This window comes from Symphalangus syndactylus, chromosome X (assembly GCF_028878055.3).
Source record: "Symphalangus syndactylus isolate Jambi chromosome X, NHGRI_mSymSyn1-v2.1_pri, whole genome shotgun sequence".
NCBI lineage: Eukaryota > Metazoa > Chordata > Mammalia > Primates > Hylobatidae > Symphalangus > Symphalangus syndactylus.
In genome coordinates this window covers 35,212,989-35,234,188 of record NC_072447.2, presented here as the reverse complement: position 1 = coordinate 35,234,188, position 21,200 = coordinate 35,212,989, and the positions used below count along the sequence as shown (strand labels likewise).

The window sequence follows — 21,200 nt, the reverse complement described above, 5'->3', positions numbered from 1 at the left end:
TTGATTTGCATTTCTCTGATGGCCAGTGATGATGAGCATTTTTTCATGTGTTTTTTGGCTGCATAAATGTCTTCTTTTGAGAAGTATCTGTTCATGTTCTTTGCCCGCTTTTTGATGGGGTTGTTTGGTTTTTCTTGTAAATTTGTTTGAGTTCATTGTAGATTCTGGATATTAGCCCTTTGTCAGATGAGTAGGTTGCAAAAATTTTCTCCCATTCTGTAGGTTGCCTGTTCACTCTGATGATAGTTTCTTTTGCTGTGCAGAAGCTCTTTAGTTTAGTTAGATCCCATTTGTCAATTTTGGCTTTTGTTGCCCTTGCTTTTGGTGTTTTAGACATGAAGTCCTTGCCCACGCCTATGTGCTGAATGGTATTGCCTAGGTTTTCTTCTAGAGTTTTTATGGTTTTAGGTCTAACATATAAGTCTTTAATCCATCCTGAATTAATTTTTGTATAAGGTATAAGGAAGGGATCCAGTTTCAGCTTTCTACATATGGCTAGCCAGTTTTCCCAGCACCATTTATTAAATAGGGAATCCTTTTCCCATTGCTTGTTTTTGTCAGGTTTGTCAAAGATCAGATAGTTGTAGATATGCGGCATTATTTCTGAGGGCTCTGTTCTGTTCCATTGATCTATGTCTTTGTTGTGGTACCAGTACCATGCTGTTTTACTTACTGTAGCCTTGTAGTATAGCTTGAAGTCAGGTAGCGTGATGCCTCCAGCTTTGTTCTTTTGGCTTAGGATTGACTTCGCGATGCGGGCTCTTTTTTGGTTCCATATGAACTTTACAGTAGTTTTTTCCAATTCTGTGAAGAAAGCCATTGGTAGCTTGATGGGGATGGCATTGAATCTATAAATTACCTTGGGCAGTATGGCCATTTTCACAATATTGATTCTTCCAACCCATGAGCATGGAATGTTCTTCCACTTGTTTGTATCCTCTTTTATTTCATTGAGCAGTGGTTTGTAGTTCTCCTTGAAGAGGTCCTTCACGTCCCTTGTAAGTTGGATTCCTAGGTATTTGATTCTCTTTGAAGCAATTGTGAATGGGAGTTCACTCATGATTTGGCTCTCTGTTTGTCTGTGATTGGTGTACAAGAATGCTTGTGATTTTTGTACATTGATTTTGTATCCTGAGACTTTGCTGAAGTTGCTAATCAGCTTAAGGAGATTTTGAGCTGACACGATGGGGTTTTCTAGATATACAATCATGTCATCTGCAAACAGGGACAATTTGACTTCCTCTTTTACTAATTGAATGCCCTTTATTTCCTTCTCCTGCCTGATTGCCCTGGCCAGAACTTCCAGCACTATGTTGAATAGGAGTGGTGAGAGAGGGCATCCCTGTCTTGTGCCAGTTTTCAGAGGGAATGCTTCCAGTTTTTGCCCATTCAGTATGATATTGGCTGTGGGTTTGTCATGGATAGCTCTTATTATTTCGAGATACGTCCCATCAATACCTAATTAATTGAGAGTTTTTAGCATGAACGGTTGTTGAATTTTGTCAGAGGCCTTTTCTGCGTCTATTGAGATAATCATGTGGTTTTTGTCTTTGGTTCTGTTTATATGCTGAATTACATTTATTGATTTGCATATGTTGAACCAGCCTTGTATCCCAGGGATGAAGCCCACTTGATCATGGTGGATAAGCTTTTTGATGTGCTGCTGGATTCGGTTTGCCAGTATTTTATTGAGGATTTTTGCATCAATGTTCAACAAGGATATTGGTCTGAAATTCTCTTTTTTGGTTATGTCTCTGCCAGGCTTTGGTATCAGGACGATGCTGGCCTCATAAAATATGTTAGGGAGGATTCCCTCTTTTTCTATCGATTGGAATAGTTTCTGAAGGAATGGTACCAGTTCCCTTTTGTACCTCTGGTAGAATTCGGCTGTGAATCCATCAGATCCTGAACTCTTTTTGGTTGGTAAGCTATTGATTATTGCCACAATTTCAGAGCCTGTTATTGGTCTATTTAGAGATTCAACTTCTTCCTGGTTTAGTCTTGGGTGTATTTGTCAAGGAATTTATCCATTTCTTCTAGATTTTCTAGTTTATTTGCATAGAGGTGTTTGTAGTATTCTCTGATGGTAGATTGTATTTCTGTGGGATCGGTGGTGATATCCCCTTTTTCATTTTTTATTGCATCTATTTGATTCTTCTCTCTTTTCCTTTTTATTAGTCTTGCTAGCGGTCTATCAATTTTGTTGATCTTTTCAAAAAACCAGCTCCTGGATTCATTAATTTTTTGAAGGGTTTTTTGTGTCTCTATTTCCTTCAGTTCTGCTCTGATTTTAGTTATTTCTAGCCTTCTGCTAGCTTTTGAATGTGTTTGCTCTTGCTTTTCTAGTTCTTTTAATTGTGCTGTTAGGGTGTCAATTTTGGATCTTTCCTGCTTTCTCTTGTGGGCATTTAGTGCTATAAATTTCCCTCTACACACTGCTTTGAATGTGTCCCAGAGATTCTGGTATGTTGTGTCTTTGTTCTCGTTGGTTTCAAAGAACATCTTTATTTCTGCCTTCATTTCATTATGTACCCAATAGTCATTCAGGAGCAGGTTGTTCAGTTTCCACGTAGTTGAGTGGTTTTGAGTGAGTTTCTTAATCCTGAGTTCTAGTTTGATTGCACTGTGGTCTGAGGGACAGTTTGTTAACGTCAATATTTTCTACTTTGTATTTCATAAATCTAATATCTCAAGCTTCATGGTGTCTGGTTCTACTGCCTGTCAGTTTTTCTGATTCTCACTTATGATACTTTGTTTCCAGTATATTTTATGATTTTTAACTCTGAAATGTTCATTTCCTTTTTTTTTTTTAAAGAGTTGTCTATATCTCCTGTGATAAATGTAAACTAAAACAGAAAATGATTTTTTTCTCTTTTTTTTCATTATTATACTTTAGGTTTTAGGGTACACGTGCATTTTCATTTAAAATTTTATATTTGCTAATTCTTAAAAGTCTGGATTGAAGTTGATTTCTTCTAGAACAAATTTCTATTTGCTTCTGCAGTCTGTTGGGAATGGTGCCAAACCTGTACTATGGTCAATTTAATTTCCCACTTGAGGTTTTTGGACAATATAAGTAGTATGAATTCTTAGGAAGTATCTTATGTTCTTATCAGCTAGTAGTAGTGTAATGATAGCCAAGTTTTATTTCTGTCCTTTTGTAAAGGTGTTTAATTTTCAATTCACCCTTATTTCATGGGTATGGTGGGTGTAGTCCTTTGGAGCCCTATGCAAATGTGGGGAATGAATTAGAGAAAACTCCATTTGAAACTGCCCTGGTCCTATCCTCTGCATCATATGCAGTCCTGAAAAGAAGAAGCTCAGGGTCTCCAAAGTTTGGCAAAAACTCAAGGTTGAAAATTGCCTTTAGCACTCACTCCACTCCCATCTCCTCTGGGTTCTTGGTGTAGCTTTATTTTTTTCTTTTTTGGTTCCATTGATTTTCTACTTTTATTTGAGCTCAACAATGAGGGTACCCTTTCTATTTTATCAAGAATTTTAGTGTTTCAGTAGAGAGGGTAGTTCATGCTATGTAATCTGATATACAACCTGAAATGGAAGTCTGCTAAATTATATTTTCTTGCATATGTTTTTAAACACCTTGCTTTGTAATCTCTAGCCTTCCAAAAAACACCGCATCCGTAATCCCTCCACCCCCTCCCCCAAAACCCCAGGAGTCATAAAACAGTGCTTTTGGTCTATTCAGTGTATTAACTATTCCTTGTTCAAATTGTGGACCCCTAAAAACTGAAACTGGATGATTCCATTTGAAAAATGAAATTACTATCAATGGATAATGTGTAAGATATCACAATGACAATTATAAAAAAATTTTTAAATAGGTTGATATGAGCATAGACAGATATTAACGGCAGGCAAATCTGAATTTAAAAATAATCTTTGCTAGCTTTCAAACAGGCTCATTGAGCGTATTCTTACAGTTGACAGAATGCTTGGCTTCACTATTTCTGGGGAAGTAAATGAGGTCCAAAGTGCCATCATTTATATCTCTCTGGGAAAATTCTACCTGTGATTTTTCCAGGAGACTAATGTGGAATGAGATTTCTTACTAGGAGAATCTAGCAAATTTGTTTGATTCTCTGAATTATTATCTAGGATGAGCCTCTCTCTGGTGTGCAGTGAGTAGTGTGGTTGGACTTAATTGGAGGTAAAATGAATTATCATTAAGCCCTTTAAGAGGGAAACAGCTTAAGTAGCTCAAGTTACTGGCTTTTGTAGACCTTTCGTTTCTTAAAAGAGTTAGTGGGAGTTTGATTACTGTCTTGATTAAAATGGTCTTCCTTTCTTATAAGAAAAAAAGGAGTCTATTCATATTTCAAAACAAAGATTGGACTACCTCTCCTTTTGCTTTCTTCCTTTTGCTTCAGGTACATGGCTAATGTTTGCTATCTTCTAGGAATTTGTTTGATTAATGCTAAACATTCTCTTTTCTCTGAGGTTCAGAAAGTCCTGGAACGTTTGTTAAGATTTAACTAATTGGGAGATACATATTGACATTACATAGGTCTTTCAGTTACATCACCTCTAACCACAATTCTGCTCTTGCCCTGAATGCCTCTTTTTCCTGATACAGGCCTCTAATAGCACATATCAGATGGCATTGTCTGATACTTGTGCATGCCCTCTCCCTGTGATGAAACGAGCACTTGTTTAATAATGGACAATCATGAAAAATAGTAGGGTTTTACAAATAGTAGTACATAAAGCAGAAAAGGAAGGCGTGTGCAAACATTAAAAGAATAAGTAAACAGTGCTGGAAACGTTATTTAAAATTCCACACAACTTTAATTGGAATGGAACACTAAACTGAGAGATACTAAAAAAGAATACAGAAAGCTTCATGGGGCAATTATGTAATGAGACCATAATTGGCAACCCAGAAATAAATCAGAAAACAATGATTTAAAGACATAAACCATGAATTAAAGTTGGATAAAGTTATAATAATAATAAAATAACTAACATGTATATAATTATTTATAGTTTCCAAAGAATTTACTACATATATTATTCAAATGTTCGAATTACTGTGTTCATGAGATAATTATTTAGAAACAAACAAAAATCAAAGAAGTAAAGAAGAGTTGAAAAAGCTAGTAAGTTAAATGATGTTAGAAACACATCATGAAGAGAAAGTGTGTTCTTTTATCTAAATCACAGTTCTAATCAAGTTATTTCAGGGCAAAAAAATTCCTCTGAAGTCCTCTACTGCCAACAGGGTCAAGTTGTAAGTCTTTGAAGAAGCAGAAGATATATAATCTGTTTTCAGCTTACCATTTTAGTCTTATCTCTAAACATTCCTTTCAGCTCAAGAATCTAACATCCAGCCACACATTTCTCTATTAGTTGACCCCAGAACAGGTCATACTTTTTCCTTTTTCTTTGTTACTCTTTTTTTTATTATAAAACAATATAGTCCTGCTGTTAACAAGTAACAATGTATAGAAGAAACATACAATAAAAAAAAGCATGTCTTCATTCCTCTCCAATATTCCCACTCAACCTAATTATCTAGAAGTAACCATTTGTGGCTATCAATGGTTTGTTGGATATTTTAAAAACATTTTCTATGCCTATAAAATATATGTAATAAAAAATACAATATTAACCCTAACCCTATATAGTAAATAATATAATATTTAACATATATATGTCCTACAAATTATATATATATTGCCTACAAATAAAACAAAGCCTTTTTGCTACTACCTTAAACTGATCTCATCACAACGTCATATCCATAAGAAATCCAAATTTAACTAGCTAATGCTTTAAAATCTAATATCTGCTTTTACTGAAGCATCTTGAACAGAGAATGAGGAGTGGGAAATAATATCCCCATACTCTCTATACACACAGGAATTTCCAAAAATTCCTCTTTAAACAATTGTCTCCTTCAAAGTCACCATGATGTCTTTTTTCCTCTCTCAAAAAATTCCAGCCTACTTATTTCTTCTTTCCTCAGGTAGCTCTGTACTCTGCCTATATGAGAATCAAATTAGAGTTTCTAAGCTACTCTTAATTGGCATTTTCACCTATTACCTCTAAACACCACCACAAAGATTCAGGATCAGAGAGACACAAACAAATAAAAATCCTCCTTAGGAAGGAGACAGGATTGTGGGGTGAGGAGGCGGGTAATGGCTTTTGTATTTACATTTTAATATATATTAATGTCTAAGTCTATGTTTATGCATGTTATAGAATTATTCTATATTCTATAACTTTTATTCTATATCCTGTATCTTGATGTTTGATGTTTTGCTTAGCAGCCTTTCCAAGTTAGTATAGATATATACACTTCATTTTCTGAAAGCATTATATATTTGATATATTACCATGTGTGGAGGCCCCATAGTTATTTAACTTTTTCTACTGGTGGATATTCAGGTTTTTTCATTTTTTTTTACAATTATAAACAATGCTACTTCATTGCACATATATTTTGGCTCTCCTTTTTTTTTGGAATAGTGTCCAGTTTGTCCTTCTACCACTTCCATATGTCAAATGCTCCATAAATCTTGTGTTGAAAAATATTTCTGTTGTCTGAATTTTCATTAGAGTTCCAAAGCTGAGGACAATAGGTGTTAGCTATCTATCCCTACATTCTAATGTCAGGGCCAAGATACTTCCAGCCATCCTCTCAGAGCTTAGTAAAAGACTCTTACTCCCATTACCCCAATCAACCCATAAAGAAGGAAGTTCACTAAGTAAAGATATTTTGTGAAGAAGAGAATATCTTATACACATATTAGGAAATTGTTGACCTAATGGAATGTATTCTGGAATTTTTTCTCTCTTGTGTTCTGGCCTGTTTTCAGCTACCAATATCTTTCACTCTTCACCTGAATGTAATGTGTGAAGTTGCAGATGCACAGAGCAAGGTGAAAATGTTGGAGAACTAACACCTCAGGAATGTTTCTCAACCAATAACTCTCTGCCATCTGTGTCAAATACATTAGCTCCCTTGTATCTCAAGTGGAAGAACTGGCAGCTCCTGAGTTACCCCAGGCCCAACTGTCCACTGATATTAATTTATTAATAATACACCTTTTATTGACTTCCTCTCTTTCCCTTTCTCACTTCCCCTCTTCCATGACAATGTTTCCTGGGATCACCTTTATTTTTTTCAATTTTTAATTGTTGGGAGTACATAGTAGGCATATGTATTTATGAGGTACATGAGATATTTTGATACAGGCATGCTATGTGTAATAATCACATCAGAGTAAATGGGATATCCATCACCTCAAGCATTTATCCTTTGTGTTACAAGCAATCCAATTATACTGTTTTAGCTATTTAAAATGTACAATTAAGTTAAACTGAAACACACAATTAAAAATCTTTTACCATAGTCACCCCATTGTGCTAGCAAATACTAGTTCATATTCATTCTTTCTAACTACTTTATTGTACCCGTTAACTATCCCCACTCCCCCCAACCCCACCCCCATTGCTTTTCCCAGCCTCTGATAAGCATCGTTCTACTCTCTATCTCATACTGCATTTTCTTTATTCATTTGTCTGCTGATGGACAAAGGATGCTTCCAAATCTTGGCTATTGCGAATAGTGATGCAATAAACATAGGAGTGCAAATACCCCTTCAATATCCTGATTTATTTTCTTTGAGGCACATACCCAGCAGTGGGATTGCTGGATTGTAGGATAACTCTACTTTTAGTTTTTTCACTATGCTCTCCATAGTGGTTGTACTAATTTACATCCCCACCAATAGTATACAAGGGTTCCCTTTTCTCCACATCCTCACCAGCGTTTGTTATTGCCTGTCTTTTGGATAAAAGTCATTTTTATTGGGGTGAGATGCTATCTCATTGTAGTTTGATTTGCATTTCTTTGATGATCAATGATATTGAGAACCTTTTCATATTCCTGTTTGTTATTTGTGTGTCTTCTTTTGAAAAATGTCTATTCAGATCTTTTGCCCATTTTTAACCAGATTTTTTTTCTTATAGAGTTGTTTGAGCTCTCTGTATATTCTGGTTATTAATCCCTTGTCAGATGGGTAGTTTGCAAATATTTTCTCCCATTCTATGAGTTGCCTCTTCACTTTATTGTTTTGTTGTTGTTGTGGTTCTTGTTTCTGTGCAGAAGCTTTTTAATGTGATGTGATACCATTTGTTCATTTTTGCTTTGGCTGCCTCTGCTTGTCGGGTACTACACAAGAAATTTTTGCCCAGACCAATGTCCTAGAGAGTTTCTCTAATATTTTCTTGCAGTAGTTTCACAGTTTGAGGTCTCACTTTTAAGCTTTTAATCCATTTTGATTTTGTTTTTTAGTATGGCAACAGATAGGAGGCTAGTTTCATTCTTCCACATAGGTATATCCAGTTTTCCCAGCACCATTTATTGAAAAGACTATGTTTCCCCATTGTATGTTCTTGGCACCTTTGTAAAAAAAAATGAGTTCACTATAGTTGTATGGATTTGTTTCTGGGTTTCTTATTCTGTTCCATTGATCTATGTGTCTGTTTTTATGCAAGTGCCATGCTGTTTTGGTTATTATAGCTCTGTAGTATAATTTGAAGTCAGGTAATGTGATTCTTCCAGTTTTGCTCTTTTTGCTGGATAGCTTTATCTATTCTGGGTCTTTTATGGTGCCATATAAATTTCAGAATTATTTTTTCCATTTCTGTGAAGAAAGGCATGTGGGTAATTTGATAGGGATTGAGTTGAATCTGCAAAATGCCTTGGGTATTATAGACATTTTAACAATATTGATTCTTCCAATCCATGAACATGGAATAGCTTTCCTTTTTTACTTTTTGGTGTTCTCTTCAATTTCATTCCTGAATGATTTAAAGTTTTCATTGTAGAGATTTTTCACTTATTTGGTTAATTCCTAAGTATTTGTCTCCATTCTAAATGGGATTATTTTCTTGACTTCTTTTTCAGATTGTTTGCTATTGGTATACAGAAATGCTATTGATTATTGTATGTTGATTTTGTGTCCTGCAACTTTACTTAATTTGTTTACCAGTTCTATTTGTTTTTTAATGGAGTCTTTAGGTTTTTCCAAATATAAGATTATATCATCTGCAAACAAAGATAATTTAACTTCTTGCTTTCCAACTGAGATGCTCTTTATTTCCTCCTCTTGTCTGATTGCTCTAGATAAGTCTTTCAGTACCATGTTTAATCACAGTGGTGAACATGGGCATCCATGTTGTGCTTCAGATCTTAGAGGAAAGGCTTTCAGTTTTTCCCTATTCAGTCTGATACTAGCTGTGGGTGTGTCATATATGGCTTTTGTTATGTTGAGGTAAGTTCTTTCTATACCCAGTTTTTCGAGGCTTTTTATCGTGAAGGGATGTTGAATTTACCAAATGCTTTTACAGCATCAATTGAAATGATCATATGGTTTTTATTCTTCATTCTGTTGATGTGATATATTATATTGATTGATTTGAATATGTTGAACAATCCTTGCATCACTAAGATAAATTCCCTTGGTCATGATGAATGATCTTTTTATTTTTTTAAATTTAACTTTTAAGTTCAGGGGTACATGTGTAGGTCTGTTATATAGGTAAACTTTTGCCATGGGGATTTGTTGCACAGATTGCTTACTCACCCAGATGTTAAGCCTAATACTCGTTAGTTATTTTTCATAATCTTCTCTCTCCTCCCACCCTCCAACCTCTGAGCGAACCCAGTGTGTTATTCCACTCTGTGTGTCCATGTGTTCTCATCATTTAGCTCCCACTTATAAGTAAGAACAAGTGGAATTTTATTTTCTGTTCTTGCATGAGTTTGCTAAGAATAATCGTCTCCAGCTCCATTCATGTTCCTGCAAAGGATGTGATCTCATTCTTTTGTATGGCTGCATAGCATTGCATGGTATATATGTACCATGTTTTCTTTATCCAGTCTTCAGGACCTGAACTCAGCACTGGATCAAGTGGACCTGATAGACATCTACAGAACTCTCCACCCTAAAACAACAGAATATACATTCCCCTCATTGCTATATAGCACATACTCTAAAATTGATCACATAATCAGGAGTAAAAACTCCTCAGCAAACACCAAAAATCTGAAATCATAATGAACAATCTCTTGGACCACAGAACAATCAAATTAGAAATCAAGACTGAGAAATTCACTTAAAACAGTGCAATTACATGGAAATTGAGTAACCTGTTCCTGTATGACTTTTGGATTAAATAATGAAATTAAGGCAAAAATCAAGGAGTTCTTTGAAACTAATAAGAACAAAGACACAACATTACCAGAATCTCTGGAACACTGCTAAGGCAGTGATAAGAGGGAAATTTATAGCCTTAAATGTCCACGTCAAAAAGTTAGAAAGATCTCAAATTAACAATCTAACATCACAGCTAAAAGAACTAGAGAAACAAGAGCAAAGAAATCCCAAAACTAGCTGAAGACAAGAAATAACCAAAATCAGAGCTGAAATGAAAGAGATTGTGACATGAAAAAAACATTCCAAAGATCAACAAATCTGGAGCTGGTTTTTTGAAAAAAATTAATAAACTAGATGGACCACTAGCTAGACTAATAAAGAAGAAAAGAGAAAAGATACAAATAAACACAATCAGAAACAACAAGGGGGGATATTACTACTAACCCCACAGAAATACTAACAGCCATCAGAGAATATTATGAACACTTCTATGCACATAAACTAGAAAATCTAGAAGAAATGGATGAATTCTGGACAAATGGAGCCTCCCATGACTGAACCAGGAAGAAACTGAATCCCTAAACAGACCAATAATGAACTGTGAAATTGAGTCAGTTATAAATAGCTTACCAACCAAAAAGAAAGCCCAAGTCCAGATGGATTGATAGCTTAATTCGACCAGATGTTCACAGAGGAGCTGGTACCATTCTTGCTGAAACTATTTCAAAAAATTGAGGAGGAGGGACTCCTTCTTAACTCATCCTATGAGGGCAGAACTATCTTGATACCAAAACCTGGCAGAGACACAACAAAAAAAGAAAACTTCAGACCAATATCCTTGATAAACATCAGTGCAAAAATCTGCAAAAAAATACTTACAAACTGGATCCAGCAGCACATCAAAGAGCTAATCTACCATAACCAAGTAGGCTTTATCCCTGGGATGCAAGGTTGGTTCAACATAGACACATCAATAAATGTGATTCAACACATAAAGAGAACTAAATACAAAAACCACATGATTGTCTCAGTACATGCAGGAAAGGCTTTTAATAAAATTCAACAACACGTCATGTTAAAAACTCTTAATAAACTAGGTATAGAAGGAACATACATCAAAATAATAAGAATCATCTGTGGCAAACCCACAGCCAATAGTATACTGAATGGACAAAAGCTAGAAGCATTCCCCTTGAAAACTGGCACAAGACAAGGAACCTCTCTTAGCAGTCCTATTCAACATAGTATTGGAAGTCATGACCAGGGCAATTAGGCAAGAGAAAGAAATAAAGGGCATCCAAATTGGAAGAGAGGAAGTCAAACTATCCCTATTTGCAGATGATGATTCTGTTTTGTTTTTATTTTTATTTTTTTGAGACTGAGTTTCACACCGGTCTCCCAGGCTGGAGTGCAGTGATGTGATCTCAGTTCACTGCAACCTCCGCCTCCCCGGCTCAAGCGATTATCCTGCCTCAGCCTCTCGAGTAGCTGGGATTACAAGTGTGCACCACCATGCCTGGCTAATTTTTGTATTTTTAGTTGAGACGGAGTTTCACCACATTGGCCAGGCTGGTCTCAAACTCCTAACCTCAGCTGATCCGCCTGTCTTGGACTCCCAAAGTGCTGAGATTACAGGCCTGAGCCACCAAGCCCAGCCAATAATTCTATATTTAGAAAACTACATAGTCTCAGGTCCAAAGCTCTTTAAGCTGATAAACAACTTTAGCAAAGTCTCAAAATACAAAATCAACGTGTAAAAGATCTTTTAAATATGTTTTTGAATTTGGTTTGTTAATATTTTTAGAGGATTTTTGCATTAACGTTTATCAGTGATATTTGCCTATAGTTTCATTTTGTTTTTTCCTGACGTTCCTTTATCTGGTTTTGGTATCAGAGTAATACTGGCATCACAGAATGAGTTTGGAAGTATTTCCTCCTCCTCAATTTTTTGGAATAGTTTGAGTAGCATTGGCATTAGTTCTTTAAATGTTTTGTAGAATTCAGCAGTGAGGCCAACAGGTTCTGAACTTTTCTTTACTAGGAGACTTTTTATTATGGCTTTGATCTTGTTACTTGTTCTTGGTATGTTCAGGTTTTGGATTTCTTCATGGTTAAATCTTGGCAGGTTGTATGCGTCTAGGAATTTATTCACTTCTAAATTTTCCAATTTATTGGCATATATATTTGAATTTTTTTTTCTTTTTTAATGTAGGTGCTTATAGCTATGGACTATGCTCTTAGTACTGCTTTCACTATATCCCATAGGTTTTGGTATGTTGCATTTCCATAATCATTTTTTTCCAAGAAATTTTTCAACCTTGTTCTTGATTTCTTCATTAACCCACTGGTTGTTCAGGAGCATATTATTTAATTTCCATGTGTTTGTATAGTTTCCAAAATTCCTGTTATTGATTTCTAATTTTATTCCATTGTGGTCAGAGTTGATGCTTCACATTATTTCAAATTTTGAGGATGTTTTAAGCCTTGTTTTGTTACCTAACACATGATCTATCCTTGAGAATAATCCATGTACTGAGGAAAAGAAAATGTATTCTGTAGCCATTGGATTAAATGTTCTGTAAATATCTGTTAGGTCTATTTGGTCTGTATGCAAATTAAGTCCAATGTATCTTTGTTGATTTTTTGTCTGGAAAAGCTGTCCAGTGTTGAAAGTGGAGTGAAGTCTCCAGATATTATTGTATTGAGGTCCATTTCTTTTTTTAGCTCTAATAATATTTGCTTTATATATCTGGGTGCTCCAGTGTTGGGTACACATATATTTACAATTGTTACATCCTTTTGTTGAATTGACCTGTTTATTATTATATAGTGACTTTCTTTGTCTCATTTTATAGTTTTTGTCTTGAAATCTATTTTTTTTAATAGACTTCAAGACAAAAGCTATAAGTATAGCTACTCCTGCTTTTTTTTTTTTTTTTTTGGTTTTCCATTGGAATGGCATATCTTTTTCCATCCCTTTATTTTCAGTCTACATGTGTCTTTATAGGTGAAGTATATTTCTTAAGGCAACAGATCATTGGGTCTTTTTTTTTTTTTTTTTGGTACATTCAGCCATTGTATGTCTTTTCGTTGGAGAGTTTAGTTCATTTACATTCAATGTTACTATTGATAAGTAAGAACTTACTCCTGTTACTTTGCTATTTGTTTCCTGGTTGTTTTGTAGCCTTCTCTTCCTTCTTTTTTCTTTTCTTCCTTTTAGTGAAGGTGATTTCCTCTGGTTGTATCATTTAATTTCTTGCTTTTTATTTTTTGTGTGTCTGTTGTATGTTTTTTGATTTGAGATTACCATGAGGCTTGCAATGATTTGAGGTTACCATGAGGCTTGCAAATGCTATCTTATCACCCGTTATTTTAGGCTGGTAACAACACTACTTGCATAAACAAACAAATAAAAAATAAGCAAAAAAAAAAAAACTAGTAAGAACTCTACATCTTAACTTTGTCTCTCTGCTTTTTATCTTTTTGTTGTTTCTATTTATAACTGTTGTACTGTCTGTCTTGAAACGTTGTTGTAGTTATTATTTTTGATTAGTCCATGTTTTAGTCTTTCTGTGAGTAGTTTATGCACCACAGTTACAGGGTTATAATATTCAGTTTTTCTGTTTACTTACTGTTACCAGTGAGTTTTGTATCTTCAGATGACTTCTTATTGCTTATTAACAGACTTTTCTTTCTGACTGAGGTACTCCTTTTTGCATTTCTTGTAGGACAGGTCTGGTGTTGATAAAATTCCTCAGCGTTTGTTTGCCTGAGAAAGGCTTTATTTCTCCTTAATTTTTGAAGGAGATTTTTATAGAATGTAGCATTCTGGGATAAAAACTTTTTCCTTCAGCAAGGTTTCCACTGAGAAGTCTGCTGGCAGAGATATTGAAGCTCCATTGTATGTTATTGTTTCTTTTCCGGTTTTTAGGATTCTTTCTTTATGCTTGACTTTAGGGAGTTTGATTATTAAATGCCTTGTAATAGTCTTCTTTGGGCCAAATCTGCTTGGTGTCTTATAACCTTCTTGTACTTGAATGTTGATATCTTTCTCTAGGTTTGAGAAATTATCTGATATTATCTCTTTGAATACACTTTTTATCTCTATCGCTTTCTCTACTTCTTCTCTAAGGCCAATAACTTTTACACATGACGTTTTGAGGTTATTTTTTAGATCTTGTAGGGGTGCTTTGTTCTTTTTACTTTTCTCTTAATGTCTATTTTCAAATAACTGTCTTCAAGCTCACTAATTATTTCTTCTGTTTGATCAATTCCTCTGTTAAGAGACTCTTATGCATTCTTCAGTATGCCAATTGCATTTTTCATATCTAGAATTTCTGCTTCTTTTTTAATTATTTCAATCTCTTGGTTAAATTTATCTAATAGAATTCTGAATTCCTTCTCTGTGTTATCTTGAATTTCTTTGAGTTTCCTCAACACAGTCATTTTGAATTCTCTGTCTGAAAGGTCATATATCTCTGTTTCTACAGGATTGGTCCCTGGTACCTTATTTAGTTCATTTGGTGAAGACATGTTCTCATGAGATGGTCTTGATACTTGTGGGTGGATGTCTGTGTCTGGGCATTGAAGAGTTGGGTAGTTACTGTAGTCTTCACAGTTTGGGCTTGTTTGTGCCCATCCTTTTTGGGAAGGTTTTTCAGGTATTCAAAGGCACTTGGGCCCCCATCCCAGCAAGGTTGTGGTTTTTGAAGATTGATAGAAGTACCACCTTGGTGATCTTAGATAAGATCTAGAAAAATTATCTAGATTATCAGGTAGTGATTCTTGTTATCTTCCCTTACTTTCTCCCAAACAAATGATGTCTCTCTCTCTCTCTCTAAGCTGAGTCACCTGAACCTGGGGATGGGGTGATGTAAGCATGCCTGTGGCCACCACCAGTGGGACTGTGCTGGGTCAGACCTGGAGCCAGCACAGCACTGGGTCTCACCCAAGGCCCACTGTGACCACCAACTGACTATGACCCTGGGGCTCTACGACCTACAGGTGGCAAAGCCAGCCAGGCTTATGTCCTTCCCTTCAGGGCAGCAAGTTCCTTCAGGCCCTGGGCAGGTCGAGAGATGCCATTCTTGAGCCAGGGACTGGAGTCAAATACTTTAGAAATTTAACTGGTGTTCTATTGTACTGCAGCTGAGTCGGCACTCAAACCACGAAACACAGTTCTTCCCACTCTTCCCCCTCCTTTCCACAGGCAGAGGAGTCTCACTCTGTGGCCATCACTACCACAGGCCCATGGGGAGTATTGCCACGTTACCACCAAAGTTCACTTAAGGCACAAGGGCTCATCAGTTAGCTTGTGGTAAATGCTGCTAAGCCTGTGACTTGCCCTTCAGGGTAGTGGGCTCCCCTTTGTCCCCGGGCAGGTCCAGAAATTCTACCCAAGACCTAGGCCTAGAATGAGAGGTCCAAAGAGCCCCTTTGTGCTCTACCCCACTGTGGCTGAGCTGGTACCTAAGGTGGCAGACCAAGTTCTTCTCTTTACTCTTTTCTGTGCTTTTCTCAAGCAAAAGGAATGTCTCACCTTAACCACCACAGCTCGGAGTGTGCTGCGTCTCATCTGAAGCCAGCACATCTCAGAGTCTCACCCAAGGCCCATAGCATACTGTCTGGGTATCACTGCTGGTTACTCAGGGCCCAAGGGCTATTTAGACAGCAGGTGATGTATCCTGCCAAGACTGGGCCCTTCCCTTTAAGACAGTGGGTTCACTCCTGGCCCAGGATGTGTATAGAAATGTTGTTTTGGAGCTAAGACCTGGAAAGGGGGCCTCACATCTGTGACTGGTGCCCTGTTTGATATGGTTTTGCTGTGTCCCTACCCAAATCTCATCTTGAATTCCCACATGTTGTGGGAGGGACCCAATGGGAGGTAATTGAATCATGGGGGTGGGTCTTTCCCATGCTGTTCTCTTGATGGTAAATAAGTCTCATGATATCTGATGGTTTTAAAAATGGGAGTTTCCCTGCACAAGCTCTCTCTCTCTTTGCCTGCTGCCATCCATGTAGTCTTACAGGACTTGTGCCTCCTTGCCTTCTGCCATGATTATGAGGCCTCCCTAGACACGTGGAACTGTAAGTCCATTAAACCTCTTCCTTTTATAAATTTCCCAGTCTAGGGTATGTCTTTATCAGCAGCATGAAAATGGACTAATACACTATTCTACTGTGGGTGAGCTGGTATCCAAGATCCAAGACAAATTCTTTACTCTTCTCTCTCCTGTCCTCAAGCAGAAGGAAGGAGTCTTTTTTGACCCATGAGCTGTGCATCCTGGGCTTGGGGCAGGGATGGCACAAGCACTCCCTTATCTGCTGTGTGTGTGTGTGTGTGTGCGTGTGATGTAAAAACTTTATTTACAACTGAACCAGAGCACTGCCATTAAGAAGTGTTACAGATCTTTCTTAGGTATTTCAGCATGTGACTCCACATAATCATTTTAGAAAACCCTACCAAAGCTAAACACATAAGACCCAGAAATTCTACTCTTTTCCATGCCCAAGAAAAATAAGCACATGTGTCTACAAAAAGAGAAATATAAGAATATTTATAAGAGCCTTATTCATAATAGCCAAATCCTGGAAATAAGCCAAATGCTAGTCAACAAAAGAATGAGTAAGTAAATGGTAGTGTATTCATACAATGCAAATCTATATAACAACAGAAAGAACAAGCTGCTGATAAACATAACCACACGGATACACTCCACATATTTTACGTTGAGTGAAGGAAGAAAGATACAAAATAATGCATATATGTGATTTCAATTATATCAAATTCAAGAAGAGGTGAACTAGCTGATGAAGATAAGAGACAGAATATTCATTATCTGGGGGTGAGTGGCTATAGGAGTATAGAATGGGAAGGTGGAGGAAGGAACTTGGAAGGGTAGTGGAAATATTGTATATCTTGACCTAGCTGGTGGTTATAGGAAGGGGAGAAGGAAGGTTGGGGGAAATGTGTATGCATGCAGTAAAAATTACCAAGCTGCACACTTATGATTAGCACATTTTGCATAGTTTACTTTATTTCTATTATAACACAAAGAAAATTAACTCCAACATAAACTGTTATAAAAATACAGAAGCAATTTTCCTTAAGTCATTTATATTCAAATGGCTAAAGCCAGATGTGTTTCAATGTTCAACACATGTGCTTGTCTAAAATGATCAACCTTCGACAGACATGATTGGTTGTCATAACAAAAATGATTGCTACTTATACAGTCATTCCTTTGTTCAAACAGCTCAAAGTCTTTATAAACTTATCTCACAATGTGAGCATAATAAAAAAGGTAAGTCTAATTCACACACTTATTTTGTATCCCAAAAGAGTTAGTTTTATAAAAAAAAAATGAAGCCTTAAATCTAAATACAGACCCCTATTTTTTATTTATCTTATTATTCTACACAGCAAAAGTGCCATGGGGATTATCATAGGCCTTAAAGAAATCTTGAAAAGCAATATAGCCTGGTTATTAATAGACTCCCCCATTTCCCAGAAGTATAACCTTGAGCAATGGCTTTAGTTTGGAAATAATAGTTCCAAGTGACTAAATATGTTATATGTTTATAAGGCTTGGAGTAGTATAGTGCCTGGCACATAATATGTGCTAATACATGTAATATCTTCATCGTTTAAAAGAAATCAGATGGCAAGCATAGAATAAATTCAACTAGCTTGATGTTTCCTTTCCAATACAGAAGAGTCTCAACTTTTGTGACTTATCTTTGCAAATAAGAATGCATTTTTCCAAAACAGCTATATTATCTCTTGTCTAAATTCCTTTAAAAACAGAGAACTCTGGAGTTCTGTTGCACAGTAAGGTGATTATAGTCAACTATAATGTGTTATATATCTCAAAATAGCTAGAAGAGAGGATTTCGAATGTTCTCCCCACAAAAAAATGACAAGTGTTTAAGGTGATGGATATGCTAACTACCCTGATTTGATTATTACATGATCTACATACATATTGAAACATCACACTGTTCCGCATAAATAAGTATACTTATTATGTATCAATTAAAAATGAAATAAATCTCATAAAAACAGTACTCTATGGGTATAATAATCTTAGGGCATACATGTATGTCCTAAGGCTGAGAAATAAGCAGAACTCCCCTGGCTGATCTGCAAATCTGTGGTGGGAGAAGAAATGCTTATTGTTGTATATCACTGAATTTTGGGGTGGTTTGTTAAATAACATTATACATCAACAACTGACTAATTCGCTTGGTAGCTTATAGTCTAGGATAGAGGTTGGCAAACTATGGCCTGTTAACCAACTCTGGGCCATGGCCTATTTTTGTATAGTTCATGAGCTAATAAAACCTTTTTAAAAACTACCATTTTTAAAGGGTTGTTTAAACAAACAAACAGAGAAGAATATGCACCAGAGACCTTATAAGACCCACAAAGCCTAAAATTTTTATTGTATGCTTCTTTACAGAAAAAAAAGTTGCTGATTCCAGTCTAGAGGAAACAGTAAGGAAGAGAAAAGAGAAATTCTCATTATAGCCATGGCAAAGGAAGGGACATTTTTATGGACTACATCTCTACCTGGATGGCTGTCTCTAACTGGATTTTGCCGATATATTGCTGAGTAAGTAGAAGACCACTGCATTTTGGAGTGGTCGTATGTATATGTGTATGTGTATGTGATATGGTTTGCCTTAGTTTCCCCCCACACACACACACACACAAATTTCATCTCAAATTGTAATCCCCATGGGTCGAGTGAAGGACCCGGTGCAAGGTGATTGGATCATGGGGGCAGTTTCCCCTATGCTGTTCTCATCATAGTGAATGAGTTCTCTTGAGATCTTATGGTTTTAAAGTGTGGCACTTTTCCCCTTGCTCTCTCTCTCTCTCTCTCTCCTGCCACATTGTGAAGGAGGTGCTTGCTTTTACTTCACCTTCCACCATGATTGTAAGTTTCCCGAGGCCTTCCCAGTCATGTGGAACTGTGAGTTAATTAAACCTCTTTTTCTTTATAAATTACCCAATCTCAGGTAGTTCTTTATAGTGATGTGAAAATGAACTAATACAGTATGTATGTGGAGGCACAGGTAATTATACAGGTTTCTGTAGCCCATTGACATAAACAACTGCTGGCCATGAGCAGTATTCCTAGGAAGAAACACTGTTCACATGGATAATTGGGGGAGAGACCAGCAAAAACCTTATAAACTGGAGATAATTTCTGCAGGTCCGATAGCAATTCATGGCCTCTCTCTTTCACTACATTTATTTAAGAACAATTCCCAAGCCCTTCCTAGTTTTTTCCCTCCTCCAGAACTATTTATACATTTGTTGTTCCTTGATCTACACTGGCAGTGCTGGCTCTCATTGGACTGTAGCCTACTGGAAAATATGATGAAAAAATGTCCTACAGCAGACTGAGCATGTGCTAGTACATGCAGCTCCTGCCATTTGTTTGTCTGCTTTGACAGATGTTATTGAATGAGCAGGTAAAGATAGTGAGAAGTGAAGCAGAGACATTTAATAGACAGCATCACATTAGCAGATCCATAAACAGCTGGCAATGAAAAGTAGCCACTGTTTGTATCCGGATGTCCATATTAGGAGACAAAATAGTTCTATATATACTACCACTCTAATGGTGGAGAAAGATCCTGGAGGGACACGGGTCATTATCTGGAGTACTTACATGATATAGACCATCAGTGTTTTTGCAAAAAAAAAAACTTTAACTTTAACCTACCTTTGGAAACTAACTCTAACCTACCTTTGGTACTTCCTCTTACCAAAATGTTATGTACGGGGGTGCATGTGAGTGTTGTAATACTAGATTGTTTCTTTATCAAAACATACAACTTATATTATGTTTATGATATGTTATTTTGCCTAAATGTAACGTGAAAAGGGATCTGAAAATCGAATTCCTAAATGGGAAAGAGATTCACTGTAGGAATACATATATATATATATATATATATATATAGAGAGAGAGAGAGAGAGAGAGAGAGAGGAATATATATGTATAGAAATATATATATAGGAATATATAGATATTCCAATAATAAAATATATATATGGTTTATCTTTGAAGTATTGAAGTATATATATGTATGTTATGCCCAAGAAATCAATGTCCCTTTTAAAAAATCTAGTAAGCAGAATTTGCGTGGGTCAGAAATATAGTTGTCTGCGTCTCTCTGCCTAGGAGGTCTCCCATTATTGTTATTTTATACCTCATTCTAGCCTTTGCTGACACTGATTTGTCAATATGGCATTGAGCCTTAAGTTTGTTCTGATAAAAAAAAAATCTGGAGCTATATACTTGTTATTTGGACATTGTACTTTTATTTGTAAGAAGAGAAGGAAACTGCAAAATAGTTATTGACCTGAAAGCAACATATATTTTAAAAACAGGGACTGTGTGGATATAATAATCTTAGGGAAGAAGTGTATACTTTTTAGGTGAGTCTGATAGCATTTATGAAATGCTTTGATCTGGTTCTATGCTTGTCTCTGAAGCTCTTGTTACCTCAGTTAATTCAGTTTACCTGGATTTTTCTGTAAGATCTATCTCAGGCCTTTGTGAGGTAGTATGAGAGATACCAAGAACGATCCTTTCACCCAAAAATATCCCATCAACTAGATGCTTGAAGTGCAGGTAGTATTTGGGGAAAATGAGAGCCTTTTCACAGTCATGGAAATACTCTAAAGATAAACCTATTAAGTTTCACAATTTTGACTGCAGTTGGTTTCAAGGGTCATGGGAAATGGACGTAAAAACTTGCCTTTAAACTTTCCCCTTGGAAATAAGACATTATTTGTGACGTGGCTTCAATTCTCTAAGGAGAAATCACATTAGGGCAGGAGGAATATTCTCAATAGTGGAACACCTTTGGCATCAGGATGGACAGTTTACTGTTCTGGGAAGATAGAGTGCAGCCTTCCTCAAACGCAAGGAAGTAGGCTTGGTAAACTTCAAATGGCGATTCTGCTTCTTAAGGCATGATGTCTGGGCT

At 36.3% G+C, this 21,200-nt stretch overlaps 1 protein-coding gene across 1 annotated transcript in view; it reads left to right on the top strand.

Annotated features, from left to right (window-relative positions):
- The window catches only part of LOC134736056 (uncharacterized), a 277,215-nt gene extending 258,479 nt beyond the window's left edge, over positions 1–18,736 (top strand). Inside the window, exon 3 of the mRNA XM_063635267.1 lies at positions 18,653–18,736. Within this exon, the coding sequence (XP_063491337.1) occupies positions 18,653–18,668 (16 nt within the window). The 3' untranslated portion in view covers positions 18,669–18,736. The remainder of the gene's footprint in view (positions 1–18,652) is intronic.
- Positions 18,737–21,200: the final 2,464 nt, after the last annotated feature.